This window comes from Euleptes europaea, chromosome 12, assembly GCF_029931775.1.
Source record: "Euleptes europaea isolate rEulEur1 chromosome 12, rEulEur1.hap1, whole genome shotgun sequence".
Classification (NCBI taxonomy): Eukaryota; Metazoa; Chordata; class Lepidosauria; order Squamata; family Sphaerodactylidae; genus Euleptes; species Euleptes europaea.
In genome coordinates, this window is record NC_079323.1 from 50,785,115 (window position 1) to 50,807,930 (window position 22,816).

The 22,816-nt window shown below is 40.8% G+C and overlaps 1 protein-coding gene across 3 annotated transcripts in view; it reads left to right on the forward strand.

Moving 5' to 3' along the window:
• USP25 (ubiquitin specific peptidase 25) overlaps nt 1-22,816 on the forward strand; it is an 81,309-nt gene that overhangs the window by 53,404 nt on the left and 5,089 nt on the right. The window contains exons 18-24 of one of the 3 annotated variants that reach the window (XM_056858064.1): nt 6,810-6,943; nt 8,988-9,101; nt 11,891-11,986; nt 15,521-15,699; nt 17,436-17,514; nt 18,151-18,230; nt 22,321-22,444. In XM_056858064.1, the coding sequence (XP_056714042.1) occupies nt 6,810-6,943; nt 8,988-9,101; nt 11,891-11,986; nt 15,521-15,699; nt 17,436-17,514; nt 18,151-18,230; nt 22,321-22,444 (806 nt within the window). The remainder of the gene's footprint in view (nt 1-6,809; nt 6,944-8,987; nt 9,102-11,890; nt 11,987-15,520; nt 15,700-17,435; nt 17,515-18,150; nt 18,231-22,320; nt 22,445-22,816) is intronic. The other 2 variants (XM_056858065.1, XM_056858066.1) reach the window with 2 other exon arrangements.

Consider the following 22,816-nt stretch of genomic DNA (forward strand, 5'->3'; position numbering starts at 1 on the left):
TATTTAAATTTTTCCTTGGCTTCTGAGGGTAAACGCCCCCTACAGCCAGTTCTACTTCCTGCCTTGATCGGGAGAGCAGCCTTCGCAGCTCTCAGCTACAAGGAATAGAAAATCCAAGCCTTTCTTACTATTCTTATCTAAATACTATTCTCCAACCTACTTATCTTAACTATTCTTATTCTTCTATCCTGTCCTATTATAAAGGGGAAATAGGGGAATATTTTTCTCTAATACTAACGGGCCCCTTCCCGCCAAAACAAAATGGCGGATCGGCAAGAGGACAACTATATTGCCTCAACCGATCTGGACCCGAGCTTATTAACAGCCATGCCTCATATATCGGAGGCAATCGAACCCTCTACCAGTCAACAAGTTGACTCGAGGGTCAAAACAAAGAAAAAGGGCACAACAAACGGCGGAGGCAAGTGCAAAAGAGCCGTCTCGGCCGGTAATAAACGCGCCAAACGCCTAATTGACGCCGCCCGAACTACAGCCGCGCCGCAACGAAACGAACGCAAGTACACAGCGGCAGGCGGCTCGGAGACTTCAGCGGCGCTAGCCGCTTCCTCCGTAAAGCATTCTCAGGGGACGCACGTCGAGGCTGGCGGCTCGCCATTAGCCTTTGCCGCTCCGACTACAGGTATGGAAACAGCAGCGGCACCAACTGCCCCTCCGCCCCCGCGAACGCTCTGGGGACAGGGACAGGAGGCTCGCGGCTCGCTTTTGCCTCCTGATGCTTCGTCCGTAGGCGGCTCGCCTTTTCTTCACGGACAAGAAGCTGCAGCGGAGACACCGGCCACCGGTAGGATCTCCTTTCCCCCATTACAAGAGGGCGGGTTAGCCTTTCTCAGGTCAGAGCTCTCCTCGCTCATCAGGGACGCCTTCACAGAAGGCTTAAGAGCGGCTCAACCCCCTCCCATTCCATTTTACCCCCAGCCTTTCACAGCACAGGGAACTCAACCGACCCAGACCTATTCCAACATGGGTCCCCAGATGCAACAGACAAATGTTGGCAATGAGGCTAGTACTTCTTATGGGGATGGCAGATGGCCCACTAAAGCGGCCCTAAAGGACAACTCTGTACAACAGACTATGCAAGGGGAGGAGGGGGATGATTCTATCTCCTCAGCAGGAGGAGACAAATATGAAAAGGAAGAAGGAGAATTTAGTTCCGATGGGGAAGATATTACTGAACAGCCCAAACAATCAAGAGTGTTTAACACAGAGGAATTTCCTCTTTTATTAACAAAAACTCTGGCAGCTCTTGATCTCTCAGATGACACTGAATCATCAAACCCTCAGACAAAAAAGGGAACAAGAGAGTTTTTTCATATGCATGACACTCCTGATAAAGTTGTGCCAGTACCAGAATATTTTTTATCACTCATGAAGTCAGAGTGGGAGAAACCCATGGCTTCCAAACAATGGCCTATACTCTCAAAAAAGTTTTATAACCTAGATCAGAACACCTCAGAAATTCTCAAAGCTCCCCTGGTGGAAGCACCGGTCACTGCACTGCATACATCAGATCTAGTTACTGAGGAAGGACAGGCCATGATCAGGGATCCTGCCGATAGAAAGGCAGAGTTAGCCTGCAAAAAATCACACGAGGCCTCTGCACTGGCAATTAAAGCATCAGTGACATCAGCGCTGGTATCCAGAGCAGCAATAATCTGGGCCAGAAAATTGACACAACTCATTCCCCAGGAGGAAAAGCAGGCATGCGAAGGAGTATCCAGACTTCTGAGAGCAGTATCCTTCCTGGCTGATTCAACCTTAGACACCATGACATATGCGGCTAGGGCCATGGCCACCACAGCGGCTGCTAGAAGAGCACTTTGGCTGCGCCCATGGCAAGTGGAGCACCGATCTAAATCGGTTTTAATGGGTTACCCCTACCAAGGGAAACGATTGTTTGGAGATAAATTAGATCTCATATTAGTCGAGACAAAAGACAAAAAGAAAGCCTTACCTAAGAGCCTGCACAGAGAATCCAAGAATTTCTCAAATTCCACTACATTTCGATCATTTCATACACTTCAAAGATATAGACCTGACCAACGTAGAAACAATTGGAATCAGAACCGTAACTCCTTTCGGAGAGGAGGAAAGTTCTCAAGAGGTGCAAAATTTTCCACCTTTCAGAGCGACAAAGGGAATAAACCCGGTCGCCAAACGAAACAATGACTCTGCAATTCAGCCTGTGGGAGGAAGGCTAAATCTGTTTCATCCACAATGGTCAACCTCCCAGCCAGACCAGTGGGTACTAAACATAATAACACAGGGATACAAAATAGAATTTTCCCACATTCCACCAAACACACTGGTGACATCACCAATATCCAAAAACATAGACAAACTTCAGAGAACATCAGCAGCCATCCAACACCTGATGGAAATAAATGCAATAGAAGCAGTGCCTCTATCGGAACGCTCATTGGGAATCTATTCAGTATTCTTCACTGTTCCCAAAAAAGATGGAGGATGGAGGGCCATCCTAGACTTGAAGTTTCTGAACAGATTTATCCCACTGAGACGTTTCAGAATGGAGACACTGAAGTCAGTTACAGAGGCATTACGGCCAATGGACTTCCTAACGTCCATAGATCTCACCGAAGCTTACTTACACATTCTCATATACCCACAACATCGGCGCTTTCTGAGATTTCTATACCAGGGAATGCACTACCAGTTCAGGGCCCTACCCTTCGGGTTGACATCTGCCCCAAGGGTATTTACCAAAGTCCTGGTCACTCTGGTGGCGAACCTACGCAGAAAGGGCATAAGAATACACCCTTATCTAGACGACATACTGGTGTGCGCAGACTCAGAACAACAAAGTGTACAACACACAAATCTAGTAATAGAAACATTGACAACACACGGATTCTTAATCAACTACAAAAAGAGCAAGTTGACTCCTTCCCAAAGACTGACACACCTTGGGGTGGATATAGACACAAGACAAAACATGCTGTTTCTCACTGGAGAAAAAGTCAAACTCATATCTTCACTAGCAAGAAAAACCTACACTACACAGGTATCCAAACTCATGTCACTTGCAAAACTACAGGGTCACATGGTAGCTTGCATCCCTACAATTCAATGGGCACGTCTACATGCGAGGCCCCTACAATGGCTCCTCAGACCCTACCAAAGAGACATTCAAAAGAAAAGGGACCTAAACATTCTCCTCTCCAAGGAAGCCAAAAACAGTCTGATATGGTGGTCAGACCAAAACAACCTAACGAAGGGGCTCAGATTCATTCTACCCGTTCCGGAACAGATATACACAGACGCTTGCACGACAGGCTGGGGGGCGACATTCCAAGAACACATAGCCCAGGGCACCTGGACCCCCCAAGAACAAAAGTTACACATAAACGCTCTCGAAATCAGAGCGGTATACAAAGCCCTCCAGAGCTTCGGACAACAAGTTCAAGGGAAAGACATATTAATCAGGACAGACAATGTGGCCGCAAAGGCACATTTAAACAAGCAGGGGGGATCCAGATCTTCAATACTTCACAAGGAAGTAATGCCGATTTTGCAGTGGGCGGAGGCCAATCTAGCGTCAATCACAGCAGAACACATTCAGGGATCCACCAATGTGCAGGCAGATTGGCTCAGCAGGGAGACAATCAACGAAGCGGAATGGTCGCTACATCCAGACATATTCCAATTAATTACACAGAAATTTGGAACACCAATAGTGGATCTATTTGCCAACAGCTTAAACCACCAGATACCACGTTTCTATTCCAGGTACACACAAGCGGGGGCGGAACAAACGGACGCACTAACAGCGAACTGGCCCAAGGGAATGTTATACGCCTTCCCACCTCTACCACTCATCCCAAGAGTGCTGAGGAGAATAAGAATGCTGAAGGCACACGTATTGTTCATAGCCCCGTAATGGCCCAGACGACCATGGTTCCCTACATTGATACAAATGTCAAACAACAACCTCTGGAGACTTCCAGACAGACCAGATCTACTGATTCAGGGCCCAGTTTGCCATCCCGACCCAGGATGGTACAAAATGACCGTATGGGTATTGAACGCAGGAGACTACATAAATTAGGGTATACTGAAGACATAGTCAACACTATCCAGGCCGCACGCAGACCTTCCACACAGAGAATCTATAACTCAACCTGGAAAGCCTTCACTAGGTGGTGCAGGCGCAAAAACATCAATCCACTCAAACCTCACACACTGGGTATACTGACCTTTCTTCAAGAAGGTCACAGACTCGGCTTGGCTACTTCAACGCTAAAAAGACAGTTAGCTTCCATAGCCACCATAGTCCCTCGAGTGGCGGGCTATAGAGTAACCAGACACCCCCACATAAAATCCTTCCTTAGGGGTTTGACTCTTACAGCTCCACCTGTTAAGCACAGGTTTCCCACCTGGAGCTTACATACAGTTCTAACAGCTCTCACGAAGCCACCATTCGAACCTCTTACAAAGGTCGGCTTAAAATGGGTGAGAATGAAGGTTCTCTTTCTAACGGCTATAACTTCAGCACGTAGGATATCAGAGATAGGGGCACTATCAACTCGCCCAGGTCTCATCATATTCCACAAGGACAAGGTAGTCCTCAGACACGATCATTCCTTCATACCTAAATGCAACACAAAGTTCCATAGAGAACAAGACATAGTCCTACCGTCATTCTGTCCCAATCCAAAAACGCCTATAGAAAGGACATGGCACTCACTAGATCTGCGTAGAGCACTCCATGTATACATATCCAGAACTGAAAGTATCAGAACATCAGACTCATTATTTGTTAATATTTCCCAACCAAAGCAGGGAAAACCTATGTCAAAGGCATCAATCAGCCGTACCATCTCCACATGCATAAAGACAGCTTACAAGGAAAGCAAACTACCAGTACCAGGAGGCATAACTGCCCATTCGGTTAGAAGCATGGCCACCTCGACAGCCTTCGATAGACAGGCTCCCTTAGAAGAAATTTGTAAGGCAGCCACATGGTCATCTGTGTCTACCTTCGTAAGACACTACAAACTAAACCTTTACTCGTCCGCAGACGCCGCATTCGGCAGACGAGTACTGCAAAGCATTTTGAAGGACGTCTAACCCTCCCAGGGCAGGGACAGCTCTTGTACGTCCCATCTTGAAGATGCCCTTTGTTCCTCTGAGCCGAGAAAGAGCCTTGGCTACTTACCGTGAAGGCTTCTTCTGCTCAGAGGGACAAAGGGCATCTTGCCCTCCCAGACGTCCATCGCATGTTGTATCTAGTTCGTCAGTTGTTTACGATTACAGTTCACTGAAAGAATAGTTCTTTTTCTAACCTTTCCTACTTACAAAGTTCAGGAGGTTTTCAAAATACAGTTCAATGACATATATGCTGTTTGTTAACAATTTTTTCTCACTAATCTTATATGGCTTGGAAAGTTTTTAAACTGGCTGTAGGGGGCGTTTACCCTCAGAAGCCAAGGAAAAATTTAAATATTAATTCCTGCCTCCCGAGCTAAGAGGAAAAGGAAACACCCATCTTGAAGATGCCCTTTGTCCCTCTGAGCAGAAGAAGCCTTCACGGTAAGTAGCCAAGGCTCTTTCGGAAGGTAGACTCTATGTCATTATATCACATTGAAGTTTCTCCCTTCCCCATACCCTGCCATCTCAGGTTCCACCCTCCGGATCTTCAGGTATTTTCCAACCCAGAACTGGCAACCCTAGTTCATCCCTTTGTCAGACTAGACTGTGTTGGATGATGCACTGATGGTTTGGCTCAGTATAAGGCAATTTCATGTTCCAGGCGACACTGGCTTAGGAATAAGTCCCATTAAACTGTGGAAATTACTATTAAATATGCAGTGATCTAACTGAACAGCACTGAAACTCCCTCGTCAGTAGGTTTGGAAATGTTGTAGTTGGAAACTGGTAGCAAAAAAGGCTTCAGGGTTTTTTGTTTGTTTTTGTTTTAAGAACTATTCCTCTATTCTCAGCTGTTACGTAGCATAAAAGCTGTCAGTCAAATATGTGGACAGAAGGAGAAGCAGAGAGGATCCCAAAGACAGCTGGAGTTGCTTTTGAGGCACAGAATAGTGTCTGTTGAAAAAGAAAGTAAAAATCCTTTAGTTTATAAACTGCGTTCAGGCACAATACATCGACTTCCTTTGCCTTAAAAGGCAATTGAGAGGATAAAAAACTTCCTGTACACTGACAATTTAGTGAGTGCCTTTGTGGAACGCTGGTGTTCACACAGCCAAAGCTGTTTCTTATTGTTTTGCCATAATAGTTTAAAAGTGAGACGTTTGGCAGGGTACAGTCCAAAACCTTGGTAGCATTTTTATAGAGAGATTATCCTGAGATGTGGTTATTACAAGGGTATTCGGCGAAACCTGATCCATCCACTTATTTAATGGAATCAGAGGAAGAGGTAATGAAATTTCTTCTTTGGGACAGGGACTCTTTTTGTCTCTCTCAAGTTTCCAAATTTTGCTCTGCTGCAACTAAGATCTGTTAAAAGGAAAGTTAATCACTGGGACTGGCTACTTTCTATCTGGTAAATTATTGGTTTTAACTGTTTTTAAATTGTGATATTTTAAACAGGAGAGATCTTAATCTCTCACAGGTTGTAGTTGGACTTTTATTCTGGCTTTTGCCGTAAATAAATGTATTTGTATTTACTTACTTCCTGTAAGAGGAAGTATACGTGAATTGTTTGAACTAGCCTTGTTGAACTCATTTTCTTAGTAGTAATCTCACTGGTTCAGTCACTAAAGAGACAGTATTTTTATAATATACCTACCAATTTCCCCTCCCCACCATTCAAGGAGGAGAACCAGAATATCTAGAACAACCTTCAAGGTCAGATGTCTCAAAGCAGTTGAAAGAAGACTCTGTACGAGCCATCACAAAAGCATTCACTGAACAAGAAGATAAAGGTTCTGAGGCTATTATGCACATGGTAAGAAATGCAAGCTATTTCTAATTTATATTTAAAGATCTTTATTATAATTGGGATACTATAACATTTCTGTTGTCAAAAGATGTATAGGAAAAACATCTAAGCCTTCCTCCTTCTGATCAAAAGTTTGATTTATCAGTGCAGGACTTGGTCTTTGAGCAAGAAGAAATATGTGCAACAACTATGTAGTGGACTCTTAGTTTTGCACTGAAAATATGACTGATTTCAGTGTATTTTTTCTCAGAGCTAAGTGACCAGCAGGAAAAAAAACCTGTTAATATGAATAATGTAATTGCAGCAAGTCTTGCTTTACCCTATTTATATTTGATTTGCAACACAATTTTCTTCCAGCCTTTTAGCACAAAAATTGTTTGTTCTTTCAGTGTCAGGTATATATTTTTATACCTTTCATGGTTTCATACTTTTATGTTGCTTAAACAATCCCAAGAACTGTTAACTACTGGCGGTTACAGGTTGTGTGAGGTTAAAAAAAATCTCTTTATCGATATCCTTTGAAGCTGTAGTTCTTTTATATTTTGGAGTGTTTGTGTTGTGCCAAGATCACAAGAGAGGAAGACAGAAACCATGACATTGACTAGTATAATTGGTGGCATCAATCTATGGCTGTATAACCACATTTTAATTTTTTTATTTATTTAGAAAGATAGATTATATTCTAGTTATGCAGAAGCAACTCCACACTATACTTAACCAAATTATGAGTTTCTGAAGTAGCGAAGCTTGGAACCTAGTGATTCATGTAATATGAAATATTGTACAAAATTGTCAGTTGATAACAGTCCCTCCCCCTTTATCCACATTCATAATGCAGCCTAAGAGATTAATGGGTACATGCATGCCTTCTCAAATTCTAGGACTAGCCTTATAATGAAACAGTCGTTCAAATGAAGGGAACAGTTGCTCAATCATGATGCTCCTTTCTTTTTTCAAACATCCAACTGTGTAGGTCGTTTAACTCAAAAAGTGATCTCCTGTCCAAATAGGGTGTCATTTTAAGAATTCAGCAGTTAGCAGAATGACTTTTTAACTCTGTTAGATACAGCAGTGTCTAAGGTTGTAATTGGCAGTTCCTCTACCTTTGCTGGTTGCTTCATTGAACATAGTAGCAGAAGGCTATCTTGTTTCAAAACACGTACAACTTTAGCAGTGCTTGGGCACCCAGCAGTTTTACGTAAAGTATAAAAGTGTATAATAATATAATATATAATATGTTTTTGCTGTAAATATATAGTATTTGATCCTACAGAACCATTCCAACCGAAGAATGACATTTTCACCTGGTACCTAAGATTTAACAAGCTAGGTGCCAGGCCAGTGGTTCCCAAACTTTCTGGGCCACTGCCTCCTTGGTTCCACAAACTCAACCCCAGTGCCCCCTGTATCCTATAAAAAGCATTATTCAAAATAGGGGGTTGCATGACACACTAAAGAAGATAATAACAATAAAATTTCGAAACAGTAACAAGTGCACATCTATTCAAAATCAAATTAAAACTTTTTAGTTGAAATTTATTCAACAAAACTGATGAACTTGATCTAGTGGTACCAGCTCTTCAAAGTCTGAAAAAAAAATTCCACCAAATTTGCCAGCATGGTGCCGTGGCTTGATCTATTGTAAATTAGTGAACAACACAGTTGGAAGGGCCCACCTCTAGCGCCCCTTGCTGCCCCCTTGCCTCTTAGCACCCCTCTAGGTTCCCCCCCCCCCGAGGGTGGTACTGCCTACTTTGGGAACTACTATGCTAGACAATCTGCTTTGTGTAGATATTGCACAGTTGAGGTCCCAACCACAGAAAAGTCCTTCCACTGGTCACTACCCACGTTACCTCTGGACACACAGAGCAAGACCACTGAACATGGGCACTGGCAAGTGTTCTTTTGGGAGTAGGCAATAGCTGCAGCTGAAATTATTTTTCTAAACTAAAATTAAATAATAAAAGATCCACTGGATTTTTCACAGCAGTTTATTTGATTGCTTGCTTGACAAATCTATCACCTTTGGTTTTTTCTTTCCCCCCTACAGAATTCTGATAGTACCCCAGTTCCAACAGTTCCTACCCAGAAAGTTGTAGAGGTGGCGATTCCTGATGTAGGAACTTTTGTGATTGAATCAGAGGAGGGGGGTTATGATGATGAGGTACCAACTTAATTGGTTTTTTTGCAGCATTCATGTGCTGTAGGTTGCTGCCTGTTGAGAGGTCCTTGGCATGCTTGCACATGGTGGCATTTAACCTTCTGCCCAACTAAACACCTAGCAAAATCTGAATTGATTTACTTGAGACTGCAAAACGATCAAGAGCTGATGAACTAAGCATCTTTCTAATGGGGGATATTTTTGCATGATGTCTAAACATTTAATTAATAACACTGCGTGTGAGTATTTAAATTTTTAACACTTTAGATTACATCCTCTCCAAATATGTGTGTGGCCATGTGACTTGCCTGTAAATGGAGGGGAAAATATTTTTACTTGAAGTAGTTTTTAAGACAACTTTATAATAATTGGGGTCTATGCAGCAAGTATGCGTGTAGGGTAGACGGTCTAGTTCACCATCCCCTGAAAATTGCACGGTTGCAAGATTGCATGTTAAACTATGAGGGGAACTTCCCATTCCTATTTTAAAGACTGAGAATGAGGGACATAATTATGTTGGTTGTGATTAAGTGAACATTGTTCACTTAGCTTCTGTGAACATTGTCTCGTCGGTCCTTCTGCTTGGCAGTTAGGAAGAAGTCTTGCTCGGCAGTAGCATCAAGTTGACTGTCTGAAGTTTAGCTACCACCTGGTCCTCTCCCTGTCGACTCGACAGAGTCTCTTGTCAAGTGAGGTGTCCACCATGTGGTAATTGGTCCCTTAAGGTCCAAGGGGACTGCCAAATTGCAACCAGAAGAACCACATAAGGCTTACAGGCACATTTTTAGTTCAAATCCCCCCATCTAAATGAACCCAGCATAAAAAGGATGTGGATCCAAGCACAACGGTGCTATATGATGAAATTCAATGTACTGTAGATATCAAGTGCAGATGAATGCATTCATTACCCTTTCCTACACAAAATTTTTATAGGTCTACTCTACACTTATGTCCAATATTTGTCTGCTCTGTTTTGGAATTGTTAATTTGCACAGTTACTCCCCCCCCCCCCCCGTTTTGATCACAAGCTTCCATGTTCAAAAACCTTATATATCTGAATATCATATGCTGAGGGCAGCGAGAGAAATTATTGTCATGCTTGCTCATTTCCCCCCCCCCCCATGCCTATTGTTGGAATTCTGGATTAGGTAGTCGCTTGCTTTATGCATCAGGGTTTTTCCTATGTTCTTATGTTTACACACAAGGGGCTTTCAACTAGTTAACTAAGTCTTGATTAGTCCTGTGAGTTTTAAATAAGATTGCATATGCTTGCAGATAAATCATTAAGAAAAATGTTTTAATAACAGTAGGTACAGCATTATCAGTTAATCAACTAAATATGGCGGCATAACACTTTAATTTAGTTTCAGGTTAAATTAAGACTTCTTCAAAGTGTATTTGGGTGTGGTAAAGTTGAGCTCAATTCTTTATGTAGACTCATAAAAGAAACTAAGCTGTATGAGACATTCCAAGAATTCAAAACCTGTGACGTACATAGTGAGGAGGGAGGTGGTGAGTAGACGAACAGCATTCACAAGTGTATTGGGCAGATTCCTGTACTTCAGGTTGCACACAGGCACAGCAAATCAAAAGTATATTGGGAAAACTAGATAACCCTAAATGCACCATGCTGTCTCCCCAAAGGCAGCCACATAGTCCTCAGAAATCTGCATGGCTGAAATGGTTTTGGAAGAAAAAAGCTACTTTTGCATGCGGCATCTCTTGTATTAGTGTATTCTGCACACAAAATAAGCACGCTACAGCTATACCTTGGGCTACTAACGGAGGCAGTTGGATCTGCAACTACAAAGTCAGTTTTATTCCTGCTCAAGTGTGGACGTGTTGCAGTCTGGCACTTGGTTATTATATTTACTGCATTTTTATCCTGCCTTTCTTGCCCGATGTCAGGACAGCGTACATTGTTTTTCCCCACCTCTGTTTTTTCTTGCAACAACTCTATGAGGTAGGTTAGGCTAACTGGGCTCCCTTGAGTAAGCCCTTCTCTTGTACTCCTTTGTTTATTAGTGGATCTGCTATCGGTACTAACCTTAGGGATAGGGCATGGTATAAAAATAGATTTTAATTAATTATTTAGTTTGCTAAAATTCAGCTAGTTATAAGAAAATTTGACAGTGTAGTTTCTTGAAGTATAGCATTTTCCAATCAATTTAATATTTAAAAATATAATGTATTCCCAGTTTGATACGGTGAATAATTTTAAAGAGATTTCCCACTTGCTACTGCTTACTGATTTTTTTAAATCAAATAGCTAGTCAGGGAACTTCACTGTTAACAGTATGGTTCTTACTTCTCTCTTTTAATGAAAGTATGACAAATCCTTTTGACAGTAGTGTGATTAAGCATATACACTTTAAAGCAATGACTTTATGCCATGTTAGAATTACAGAACTATTTTTAACCTGAGAGCAGACCATTTTGTTCCCTACCGGGAAGCCAGAATTTCTTACACCAGTATCACATACTGATTTAGATTGCTAATTAGCAGCTCCTCTTTATGAATCAACCTTGCATGTGGATGAAGCCTGGGAATCTTACTACCTGAAATACTTCTTTGGTTAAATCTAGACTCCCTAATCCACTATGGTAGAACTGAGCGAGATGGCAATGATTGAATTGGAGGCCACACATATAACACAGAAGTACTTGTCATTATCATGTATGCATGCAGTGTTTTATATCTGGCATGATATATATATATAAGTATAAGAGCATATACATATAAGTTGTTTATATTTTTATCATTCAAAATATATATTAATCTCCTGTGACAGGTCATGCTGACCCCGAACATGCAAGGTATTATCATGGCTATAGGTAAAGCTACGAATGTATATGACAGGTGTGGGCCAGAAGCAGGGTTCTTTAAGGTACAACTAACAATTTCACATTTTCTTCTGATTATCTGTGTACTTTTGGTTAAAAGTTTGACTATTGGGGTTTTCTTTCTTTCTTAGATTTTAGTCATTGTTGTCCATAGAAAAATGAAGGATTTTCACTGCCTTGAGATATCACGATTGTCACCTTCTTCTAACAAAACTAATGATAGTTATAACTGTTGGACAGATCCTGCCAGCTTTTCAGCTTGAACTCAGCTGATTCAGTTTCTCAGTGCAGTTCCCATTTTGCTTGACTTTTTGTCCCATGATCATAGCTTTTTTTTGATGATCAAAGGGAGATACTTCCTTTCCTTTATTTTTTTTTCCTAATGGAAAAACTGATAGTATCCAACCCAGTACATTGGGAACCTAATGGTAGGTGGCCACATCTCTACTGGATAGACATAGCAAATCATACAAGATAGACTTCACCATTAGACTTCACCATTAGTGCCTTCCACCAGAGATAGAGTAGTGAACTACTTATTACTGTTATATCATGTTGCTGTTGGTTAATCATACTACATGATGTTAGCCAAAGTTTGCCTGTTCTGTGTTTCATATCTCCTTATGACCCCTGTTCTGTCCTCACTTTTTGGTGGAAGCATGCTATAAATCTCAGACCTGGCTTCTACTGGCCTTCTGGAGAAATGCCCATGTTGCCCTTCCAAATGAAAGCAAGTGTTACTGGATACTTTTCTCAAAGATTAAAGCTTTAATTCTTGAAGCAAGATTTTTATTTTCCGTCCTTTCCTCTTTTATTTACTCTCCATTCTGCCATGGCAGTAATGAATACCTAAATAGTGCCACTTAAAATCAATCCTGACACTTTGGTTCATTAAAAACAAATACAATCAAAATTCTTAACATGCAGTAAATCCAAAGCAAAAATACTGATTTTTGTCATAATTCTAACAGCTCATTCCTGAGCCTGGGGGCTAAACAGGCTCAGAAGGTGACCAGCCCCCTACTCCGGCATCCATGCCACTTACGCCACGCAAAGTGGCACGGACGCCGGCGTAGTGCCACTTGTGGCGGCGCCTCAGGACTGGCCTGGCAGCGCGGGCCATGAACGCCGGCTCAGCGTCCCACCGGCATCCTCCTGATGCAAGTGCTCGTGCCAGCATCCTGGGGGGCGTTCCAGGGGACGGGGCTGCTGGTAGGCTCCCTCCTAACCCCTTCCAGCCTGGGAACGCCCCCCCCTCTTGAACAGCATTGCAGTGCCAGGTTTTTCCTGGTGCAGCCTTGCAGTTCTCTGTGGGGGAAAATGCCCCTTTTTAAAATTTAAACAGGCTTTTTTTAGCCTTTCGGAGGCCGGGGAGCCTCTTTGAAGGTGCTACAGCAGTGCCTCAGCTATGCTGTCCCTGGCCGCCGTAAAGCTCAGGAATGAGTTGTTTGTCTTCTCTACAAACATCTTTTACATTAGCTGTGCTTCTACTCAAATAAGAAATGTCATGATTGCATAATCATTGTGTTCTAGAGAAGCTTTCAGGTAGAATCTATAATAGTGAAGAACTTCTAAGGAAATGGTTATTTGCCTTTTAATGTTTTTATATTAGTAGGTATGAAAATTGTATTTTTACTGAGATCTGTGTAGCTTTATTTGTAGATTGGTAAAGTATATTAAAGTGGTATACTGAACATGGCACACTAAATGCTCATGCAAGCAATGCATGATGTTTCTGTCTCTGACACAGTCCCAGGACTGTGGTTTTTTTCAATCAGAAATTGGCATTGATTGTACTTGGATTCTAAAACTCAGCTTGTTTATAGGCCTTTTCATCTAATGCATTTAAAATATATGTACGGTAAGCTTTTTCAAAGCTGCTTATATCTGTTCACCTTGAAATAGTTTGTAGATTAATAGATTTGAAAACTTTGATTTTTAAAGGTCTTGATGGGAAAAAGTAACTAAAAGGAAAAAGTTTTAACTATGATGATTATGTTGCAGTACTAGATTGAGGTCTCTTTTAAAACTAGTAACATTGTGCAAAGCTCAGTAGCATGAAATGGTGAGTGCATATTTCAGAAGACATATTAATTCACTATGAAGTCCTTTCTCTTGCTGTTACCCATGCGTATTTTATCATGGAATAGCCTGTAAAAGGAGATTCTAGGTCTTTGAGCTTTTAAGCAGTGAAATGGATAGGTAGCATCAGTCAAGTCAATCAGTGAAGTCCATTCTCTCTTAAAATACTAATGTCCTAGGTACTGCATAGGGCATGTATGGGAAAGCATAGAAGGAATGGTGATAACATCCGGTTGGGTTGGGTTTGACTGGATTCCTTTCATATGGGTTGCTGGAGATACTTAAAAAGATGAGATATTGTAACGTGCTTTGTAACATAAATGTTCTTGTATGCTCTTAACCCATTGGCTCTTGCATGTTTCTAGTCATTCAACTGAGGGGTTAGCAGTTAAAATGTAAATATATACAGTGTGCATTTTGCCTTGTGCTATAAGTAGGACTGCAGAAGAAGAGGTGCGGGTTTTTATTGTTGAAGCCTAATACAGTGCAAACATTAATCTGATATTATACCTTGCAGCCGTTTTAATATTTCACCCATTTCCTTTAGAAACAGAATCTTTATTCTGATGGTAATCAGTTCCCTATGCTATTATAAATTTGGTTTGAAATTTGCACAATCATCTGTTAGTATCACATTTCATATCATGCATTTCATTTCAGCAGTTCAAAAGTTTTCATTGTCCAGGGTATAGTTGGAAGGCATGTGGTATAGCAACCTTGCTGAAGTTAAGCAGGTCCTCTTAGTGCCTGAATAGGTTAGGTGCCTTACATATGCTCCATTGAGTCCAGTAACGGAAATAGGTGGTACATTAATGAATACATAATTCAGAGTAACATATCTTCAACCATAATAATCAATAGATCTGTTTATAAACATGCCCCGGCTCTTTTCATTTGGTTGTGAATACAGGTTGAGTATCCCTTATCTGGACTGCTTGGGCCAGAAGTGGTCCGTATTTCGGATCTTTCCGTATATTGGAATATTTTGGAATTTTTGCATATACATAATGAGATCTCTTGGGGATGGGACCCAAATTCATTTATGTTTTATATACACTTTATACACATAGCCTGAATGTAATTTTAAACAATATTTTTAATAATTTTGTGTACATTGAACCATCAGAAAGCAAAGGTGTAACTGTCTCACCAGAACAACAACAAACTAACAACAGCAGGCTTTCAGTCTCTTACAATGCAGTGTACACTGTATTTTATGTTTTTAGGTGAGAGGAGACATTGAAAGCAGGCAGCATGGATCTGCCTGCATGCCAGCTTGAAGGGTCCAGTTTTCAGATCAGTCCGGATATGGGATGTCCAGATAAGGGATACTCTACCTGTATTTTTATTCATAACATTTACACTACAATGTTCCATTAGCAATGCTGGTGTAGTTTTAATGATATAAGATCTGTAAGTGTCTAAGATGGTGAGTTCTTTCAGTTTTAGAAACTGGACTGCTAAAAACTAAAAAGACCTTTCTTGTTTCAATTTAGGCAATAAAATTGGAATATGCACGGCTACTAAAACTGGCCCAAGAAGACACTCCGCCTGAGTGTGATTATCGTTTGCATCATGCAATTGTTTACTTTATCCAAAACCAGGCACCAAAGAAAATTATTGAAAGAACATTGCTAGAGCAATTTGCTGATCACAATCTGAGTTTCGATGAAAGGTAACTTTGAAATGAAGCCGGTCTCAGGTTATGAGGGCAGAATTTTGACTCATGTTTATTCATTATCTTGAATCCTTTAGCTTGCCTCTCTTCCTCCGCATTTGGTTTTTATTCTCTCCAACTATTCTGTGGAGATACTATGAAGCTGTTTATTTTCCCTGTTAGTCTGCACTGATATCAAGAGAATGTAGCCTGCAGTGGGTCAATTGGTAGAAATCTAGAAAGGCTTCAATTACCAGCTGTCTAGGTACAAGCTAATGATGCATGCCCCATAAAAAGCAACCATCTCTACTCTTATAGAGGCTGCACATGTAAATAAAAGCTTGTGGTCTGTAATCATGTGTTACTTATGTGGTCCAATGATGTTCAACTTCATTCTAGGCCTGGCTGTCTCCTTTGTGTGAGCAGCACTGCAGTTTGAAGCTTCCCAAAGTGAGAGTGGGTCATAAAAATCCAGTGATTAAAATGGTATAAGAACAAGTAAACAACAAAAGCTGAAAGTAGTATTCTGTGGAAATAAGGTGTTACAGACTCATGCAGATTTTTGGAAAGAGTATTTAAAAAGGTGAAAATTAGAAGTACATGCTGTGTGCCCAGTAGTTAATTCAGTGCAAACACAATTTATCAAACTTGTGTTGTGATATATTATATTCTTTGATTTTAAAATGTTTACTGTTATTTTTCAAATAAAAATACCAAAAAGTACATGGTTCCCTTTCTCGTGCCCTAACCCTCCTCAAACTTGAATACATGTGGCTTTGTTAAGTTTATGCTGCACCCAAGTGTAGCTCAACTCCTCATAACAGAAACCTCCCTATTCCACTCTTAATACAAGAGCCAGCCTGAGATACTGTCCTTTTTGGAGACAATTCACAGTGTCATGCCATATGAATAAAATACACCAATCCTAATGATAATGACTCAGTTTTTGTCCAGTCATTTGCTGATTCCCAAACAGCAGGTCTTTTAACAAAAGGCATTTTAAAATAACACTTCATCAGTAGCATCTCTTTAGATTAACCCTGCCAATTAAACAGGAAAAGCCCAATCCTAACAGGGAGGGGGGGGGAAGGGGTTTGGAGCCGGCTTGACCCCCCCCCACGCCGGCGTTAGTGCCATTTGTGCCAGCTAAAGTGACACCGACACCAGCGCTGGGGCACTTATGCAGGCTCTGGGGAGCTGCTTGGCAGTGTGAGCCTTGGGTGCTGGCGCTGCCTCGCAGGCATGATATTCCTAACCCAGCGACTCACACCAGCATCAGAGGGGGCATTCATGTGGGCAGAGCTGACATTAGTCAGATCCCAAAGCCTTTTCGGCCCAGGAATGCCCCTTTTGCAGGCACCGCGTTATGGAACTCTGTGGAGAGTTCCATGGGGCTACACCTGCCTTTTTGCAGGCGTAACGCGGCGCCTCTCTATGGAGAGTTCCATGGGGTTTACTTGGGAGAGGGCATTTTCAGCTTGCTGCACTCCCCTGGCCCAAAGTAAGTACCCCCCTCCACCATTAGGATTGTGCTCAAAATCAAGAAGTGGTCCAAAAACAGTTTATACAATGGTGGGATGAGCTTATGTTAAAAATATGTATCAAAAACCCTGCAGGAGAGACAGGCGATGTCTGGATAGTAAATACACGTTTGTCTAGAACAGCTGCTACATGTCGAATTGCCGTGTCCTTGATCTGTTACAAAACACATTGCTTTTTAAAAAAATGATTCCTTTTTTCTTTTTCTTTTTTAGGTGTCGAAACATCATGAAAGTGGCTCAAGCCAAAATTGAAATGATAAAGCCAGATGAAGTCAACATGGAAGAATATGAGGCTAGTATTGCATGTGAAAAGTTTCCTCATGTGTTGCACAGTAAAATAACATATTTTATTTAGAAGAATCTTCCTTGTTGAAAATAGATTTTAAAATAGATTTTTAGAAGGAAAGAATTTTAAAATAGATTTTTAAATGGAAGAATATGAGGCTAGTATTGCGTGTGAAAAGTTTCCTCATATGTTGCAAAGTAAAATAACGTATTTTATTTAGAAGAATCTTCCTTGTTTAAAATAGATGTTAAAATAGATTTTTAAAAGGAAAGAGAAAGACCTAGTGTCAACAACTTCTTGTCTGTTGGTTTAAACCAAGTTTGTGTATAAGGATCAGTCAGGCTATAAAGAAAGTTGTTCTGATCACTGCTGTACAGAAGTTGAATTCTGAAAAGAAAGGCTGCTTGCCAGACCAGTTTTCTAAATGATGTACCTGGGAGTGCACATCTAGGCACTTTAAAAATTGTTCTCAGAAATTTAAGTTGAATTAATTCCTAAGAAGAAAAAACTGCTTATACCCAGGTCTGATCGCAGGTATTGACAATCTAAGCAAGGGATTGGCAAAAATCACATTGAACTTGAAATAAAATATTTGTTGCATTAGAATTTTCTTTCATCACATCATGTTCTCTTTATATGCAGAAGTGGCATCAGCAGTACAGGAGCTTCAGAGAAACAACTGTTTGTCTTATGGTGGGACTGGAACTTTTTCAAAAGAAGAGGTAAGCAAATGTACAACTGAAATACAGAAGCAAGTACCACGATATGTGGGAAATGTTATGCATATGTGTACAACATACACAAATGGAAAGGAGTAACTGATTATGGTGGGTAAAAAGCATTGAAATTATTTAAAGAAGCAGTCTCAGAAAATGATTGTAAATAAATAGTGGCATGCCTGTTTAGTACATAAAATGGTACTACATTACCGTATTTTTTTGTGAACGTTCTGCTTTGGCACACTGTTTTGGAAGGCAAATGGCTTTCCTTTCTCCCAAAAATCCATTCATGGTTGGTCCATATTAAATAGAAGATGACAATATCCTGTGATTACCAGCGGGGACTGGTAATCAGGTAGATGAACATTAACATATCAAGCCATTTCCCCTGGTAGACAGGAATAAAATCCAGAACCGCATGTATGTTAACTCTCTGCTTATTTTTCTTTTATTTCTTTTTCTTTTTGCTAAAGTATGGCTCTACATTGATGTTGAAAGGGGAAGAAGTTGGCATGGGTTTAAGCTTCTCTTTCATTTTCATCATGTTGCATTGAGTAGCAGCAGGACTCATTGGATTCTAGTCCTGCCGCTGGAGCCAAAATGTATTTACTTGTTTTATTGAAAATATTTTTATGCCACCTTTCCTCCTGATCAGGACCCCCAAATAGTCATGTCACATGAAACTGCCTTATACTGAATCAGACGATCAGTCCATCAAAGCCAGTATTGTCTATTCAGGCTGGCAGCAACTCTTCATTGTCTCAGGTAGAGGTCTTTCACATCTACTGCCTGGTCCTTTTAACTGGAGATGCTGAGGATTAAATCTGGGACCTTCTGCATGCAAAGCAGAGGCTGTTCCACTGAGCCAGAGCTCCTCCCCAAATTTAATCCTTCTCATGAGAAACCTGTCCTATACACATTACCACAGATGCTTGTGCATGGGGGAAGCATTGTGAGCTCTCTCAGGTGCCCTTCTTGTACTGTTGTATGTGGAAGCATGAGTCCTGGATTTGGTGTCCTCAAGGCTATTCAGCCAACATCATGCATTCACTGTGTGCATACATAATATTTACACACTGAAACATTCTGCCCTTCCATTCTGGTAGATTTACAAAACACCTTGAAGCAAAATTAAAACTTCCTATAAAATAAGGCAATCTCATTTTCTTTAAAAACCCATTACCTTATTTTAGATGGCATGGGAAATAAAGAAAGGGACTCTGAAAGTATGCAGATTCATGCAGGAAATGGTGGTTATAATAGACTTGCCTTTTATTTTAACATAAACACAAATTTTTCCTCAACAACCACCACTAAACTTCTGAGACTTATGGCTTGTCTCTTGTTGATTTGTTTTCTGTCCCACACTAGTTGGGGAATCTGCCAAAGAAACCCTTTCTTTATAAAAGTCACTAATAATGCAGGATGCCTTTTTATTTTGGTTTGTAGATAAAGGTCAGAAATATTTGGCACACAGGAGACTGTTTGAAGTAAAACTTTAAAAAGGTTTTATTTGTCTCCTCTGAGGGGGGAATATATAGGTCAGGTAAACAAAGTGTCATAAAATGAATTTGGCTTGTAACTGAAATTCTTATGGTTATATATGGTTAAATAGGGTTAATTTATCTTGGCAGTCATTGCTTTTTGTCATACATATAAGCTTCTTCAAATAATAGTTCTTAAATTAGATGAGTTAGGAACATATCCACAGTTTTCCAGTTTACTTCTTTAAACTGGCCTGGGAACACTCGTTTCCTTAGAGCTGTTTCCCGTTAAACACACGTGGATCACCCCTCTCTACAGCAAAGCTATTTCCCTTTAAAACAGATTATAGCTCCTGCTTGATCCTAAAACCAGTGTGTGTTCCTCTCACTCCAAATGAGAATCCTCCACACACAGCTTGCAGCTCACTGCTCTGTCTCCCACCACTGTCCGTTAACTGCTCTGCTTCAACTGTCAGCATTCAACTGTCATCCTTGGAATTCCATTCAAACTCCCTGTCCCTCAAGAGGTTCTGTGTCCAGGACAGCTCCTTAGAATGCAGCTGCCCATCACCGTGGTCGTTGATAGGACAGTTAAAAATCAAAGATAGCACTTTTTTTTCTGTAATATTTTTTTTTATTTTCTTCATTTAACATATCAGCAGAAACAATATCCAGTACTAAAAATAATAGTAATAATAAAAAGAAAAAACAAGTAGTATCACTAATTTAACAATAAAATGACTTCCCCCTCTCCCTCTTCCATCTAAAAATGAATTGTATAAACTTTTGCTAACGGAGCTTATCCCAGTATTATTTTAATTAACTGTTCTTATCCTATCCAACATTATTAAATCAAAACCTAATATAAAATTAATACAAAGTATAAATAAGGGATTAGATCAAAGAGTATCCTTTAAATGGTCCCATTGAAAATTGATTTTCACAGTAGGTTCTCCAAGCCTCCCATTCCCCCCAAAATTGTACATTATCATTCTGGTTTATCAAAGCTGTAAGCTTCGCCATCTCGGTCAATTCCAGCATCTTTTTTATCTAATCTTTTTTGTCTGGAAATATAGCACTTTTAATTAGGTCCAACAGACAACTGGAAGTCAGTGTAGAGTTGGGATTTTGTGCTCCAAACAGTCCAACCTCCACAGTATGGTGACCACATCTTGGGCCAGTTGTGGTTTCTGAGTATTTTCCAAAGGCAGTCTCAATTGGAGCACATTACAGGAATGTAGCCCACGTGGCACTAGGGCCTGGATAACTTTGGCAACCTCTTCTAGTCAAGCTTACCAACCAAAGTTAGTATAAAACACTCCTGACCTTATCTGTTTCTGGATATTCAGGAGCAGAGCTTGATCCAAGAACATCTTCACACTATGCCACTGAGGTTCTTTGTGCACAGTATTATGGCGTTACCCCCTCAAAGTAATAGAAGCAGGACTTGTACCTTTAAGAAACAAATGATTCAGTGGCTGTTCCTGGCATTTGTAACTGTATTAATGTAGTTTTTGTCAAAGGCAGGGGGAGGGGGAAGGGCCCTTCCCAGGGCTGTTTTGGTCTTTGAGCAAGGACTCATTGGCCTGGCAGCAGCCAACAAGTGACTTGCTACAATGCAACTTGCATGACTCACCCCGGCTCAGCTGCTTGATACTATTCAATAGCAGTCACCTCATGAAAGCCTGTGTGGTGTAGCGAATAGAGTTTCAGATTAGGATATAGGAGACCCAGATCCCCCCTCAACCATGGAAGATTGCTGGCCATGTGCCAGTCACATACTGTCAGCCCAACCTATCTCACAGGATTGTTGTGAGTAAAATGCAGGAGAGGAAAATGATATAAATTGCTTTGGTACCCATTGTGGAGGAAGGTGGGGTATAATATATCTGAAGATGGAGGGCAGATTAAAGGTGGGAAGGAGAGAAGGGAGCAGGAAAATGTGAGGGTATGGGGGTTGCCAGGAGAAGAGAAATAGCGTGAGTAGGGTGATACAGGGAAAAGTGAGGTGCCCCCTGCAACCTTGCAGGGTTCCCCACCACACAAATGGGCCTGGCCAGGCAGCCGTACATCTGAACTATAGTTTTCCTCATGTGGGGGGGGGGAGGAGGGAAAACTGAAGACAGAGGGCATATAAAGGTATGTTGGCCGGTGGATGTGAACGAGAGAGGATATGGGGACTTTCAGTAAAGGAAATGAGGAAATAGTGGGGGAGGTAGTGAGATATAGTCCTGTGCTTTTATGTTTTAAAGTACAATGTAATGACCCAAATTTTGAAATACCTTTATTGGCATAGTACAATCTACAGTATATAAAAGGATAAAAGTTAAAGTAAAATAAAATTAATATAAATCATTCCTTAATGTTGTGATTCTACTTTCGACTAGATTCCCATTGGTTGACTGCTATCGTCAGAAATTTTGCCACGTTTTCGGTTATCTCAGGATCCTTATCAGCTAATAGTTTGTAAAGTATTTTTGTGTTATTTGAGGAGGAGTTTGAAACTATAGGTTTTATGAGGTTAGGGTTAGGGTTTAAGGACCCATTGATACTATAAAACTTTGTAAAAATGATGCATCTTAAATCACTTTTTGTGTGTTTTTTTTTAGTTTTATGGATGCCTTGCTATACCTTATCTATGCTTATCAAAAGAACAAGGAGCTTTTATCAAAAGGCATATATAGTGGGCATGATGAAGAGCTTATATCTCACTACAGAAGAGAGTGCTTGCTAGTAAGTGGAACTTTTGAATACTTCCATGGTTGTTGCTTCGTGATTGAAACTGTATACAACTTCTCAACTGCCTAGCAAAGGTTAAGTTGTTTTTAAACATCTCTTATCCTAAACGATATTGTCCTGCAATTTAACTTTCAATAACAATTTAATTACCAATTTAACTTATTTATTAAAATGTGCACCCTTTGCCACTCTATGGTACACACTGAGTGGTGAGCAACTTTATTGCTTGTGTGTCACAACTAGTATTGTGTGCAGCTGGACTGGGATGGCCACAACATGACAGAAGATCTCTTTTACAAGACCTTAAAGAGCAAGAACTAGTTTGAAAGGCTGTTCAGATAAAAAGTAGATGACTGTAGTTCATCG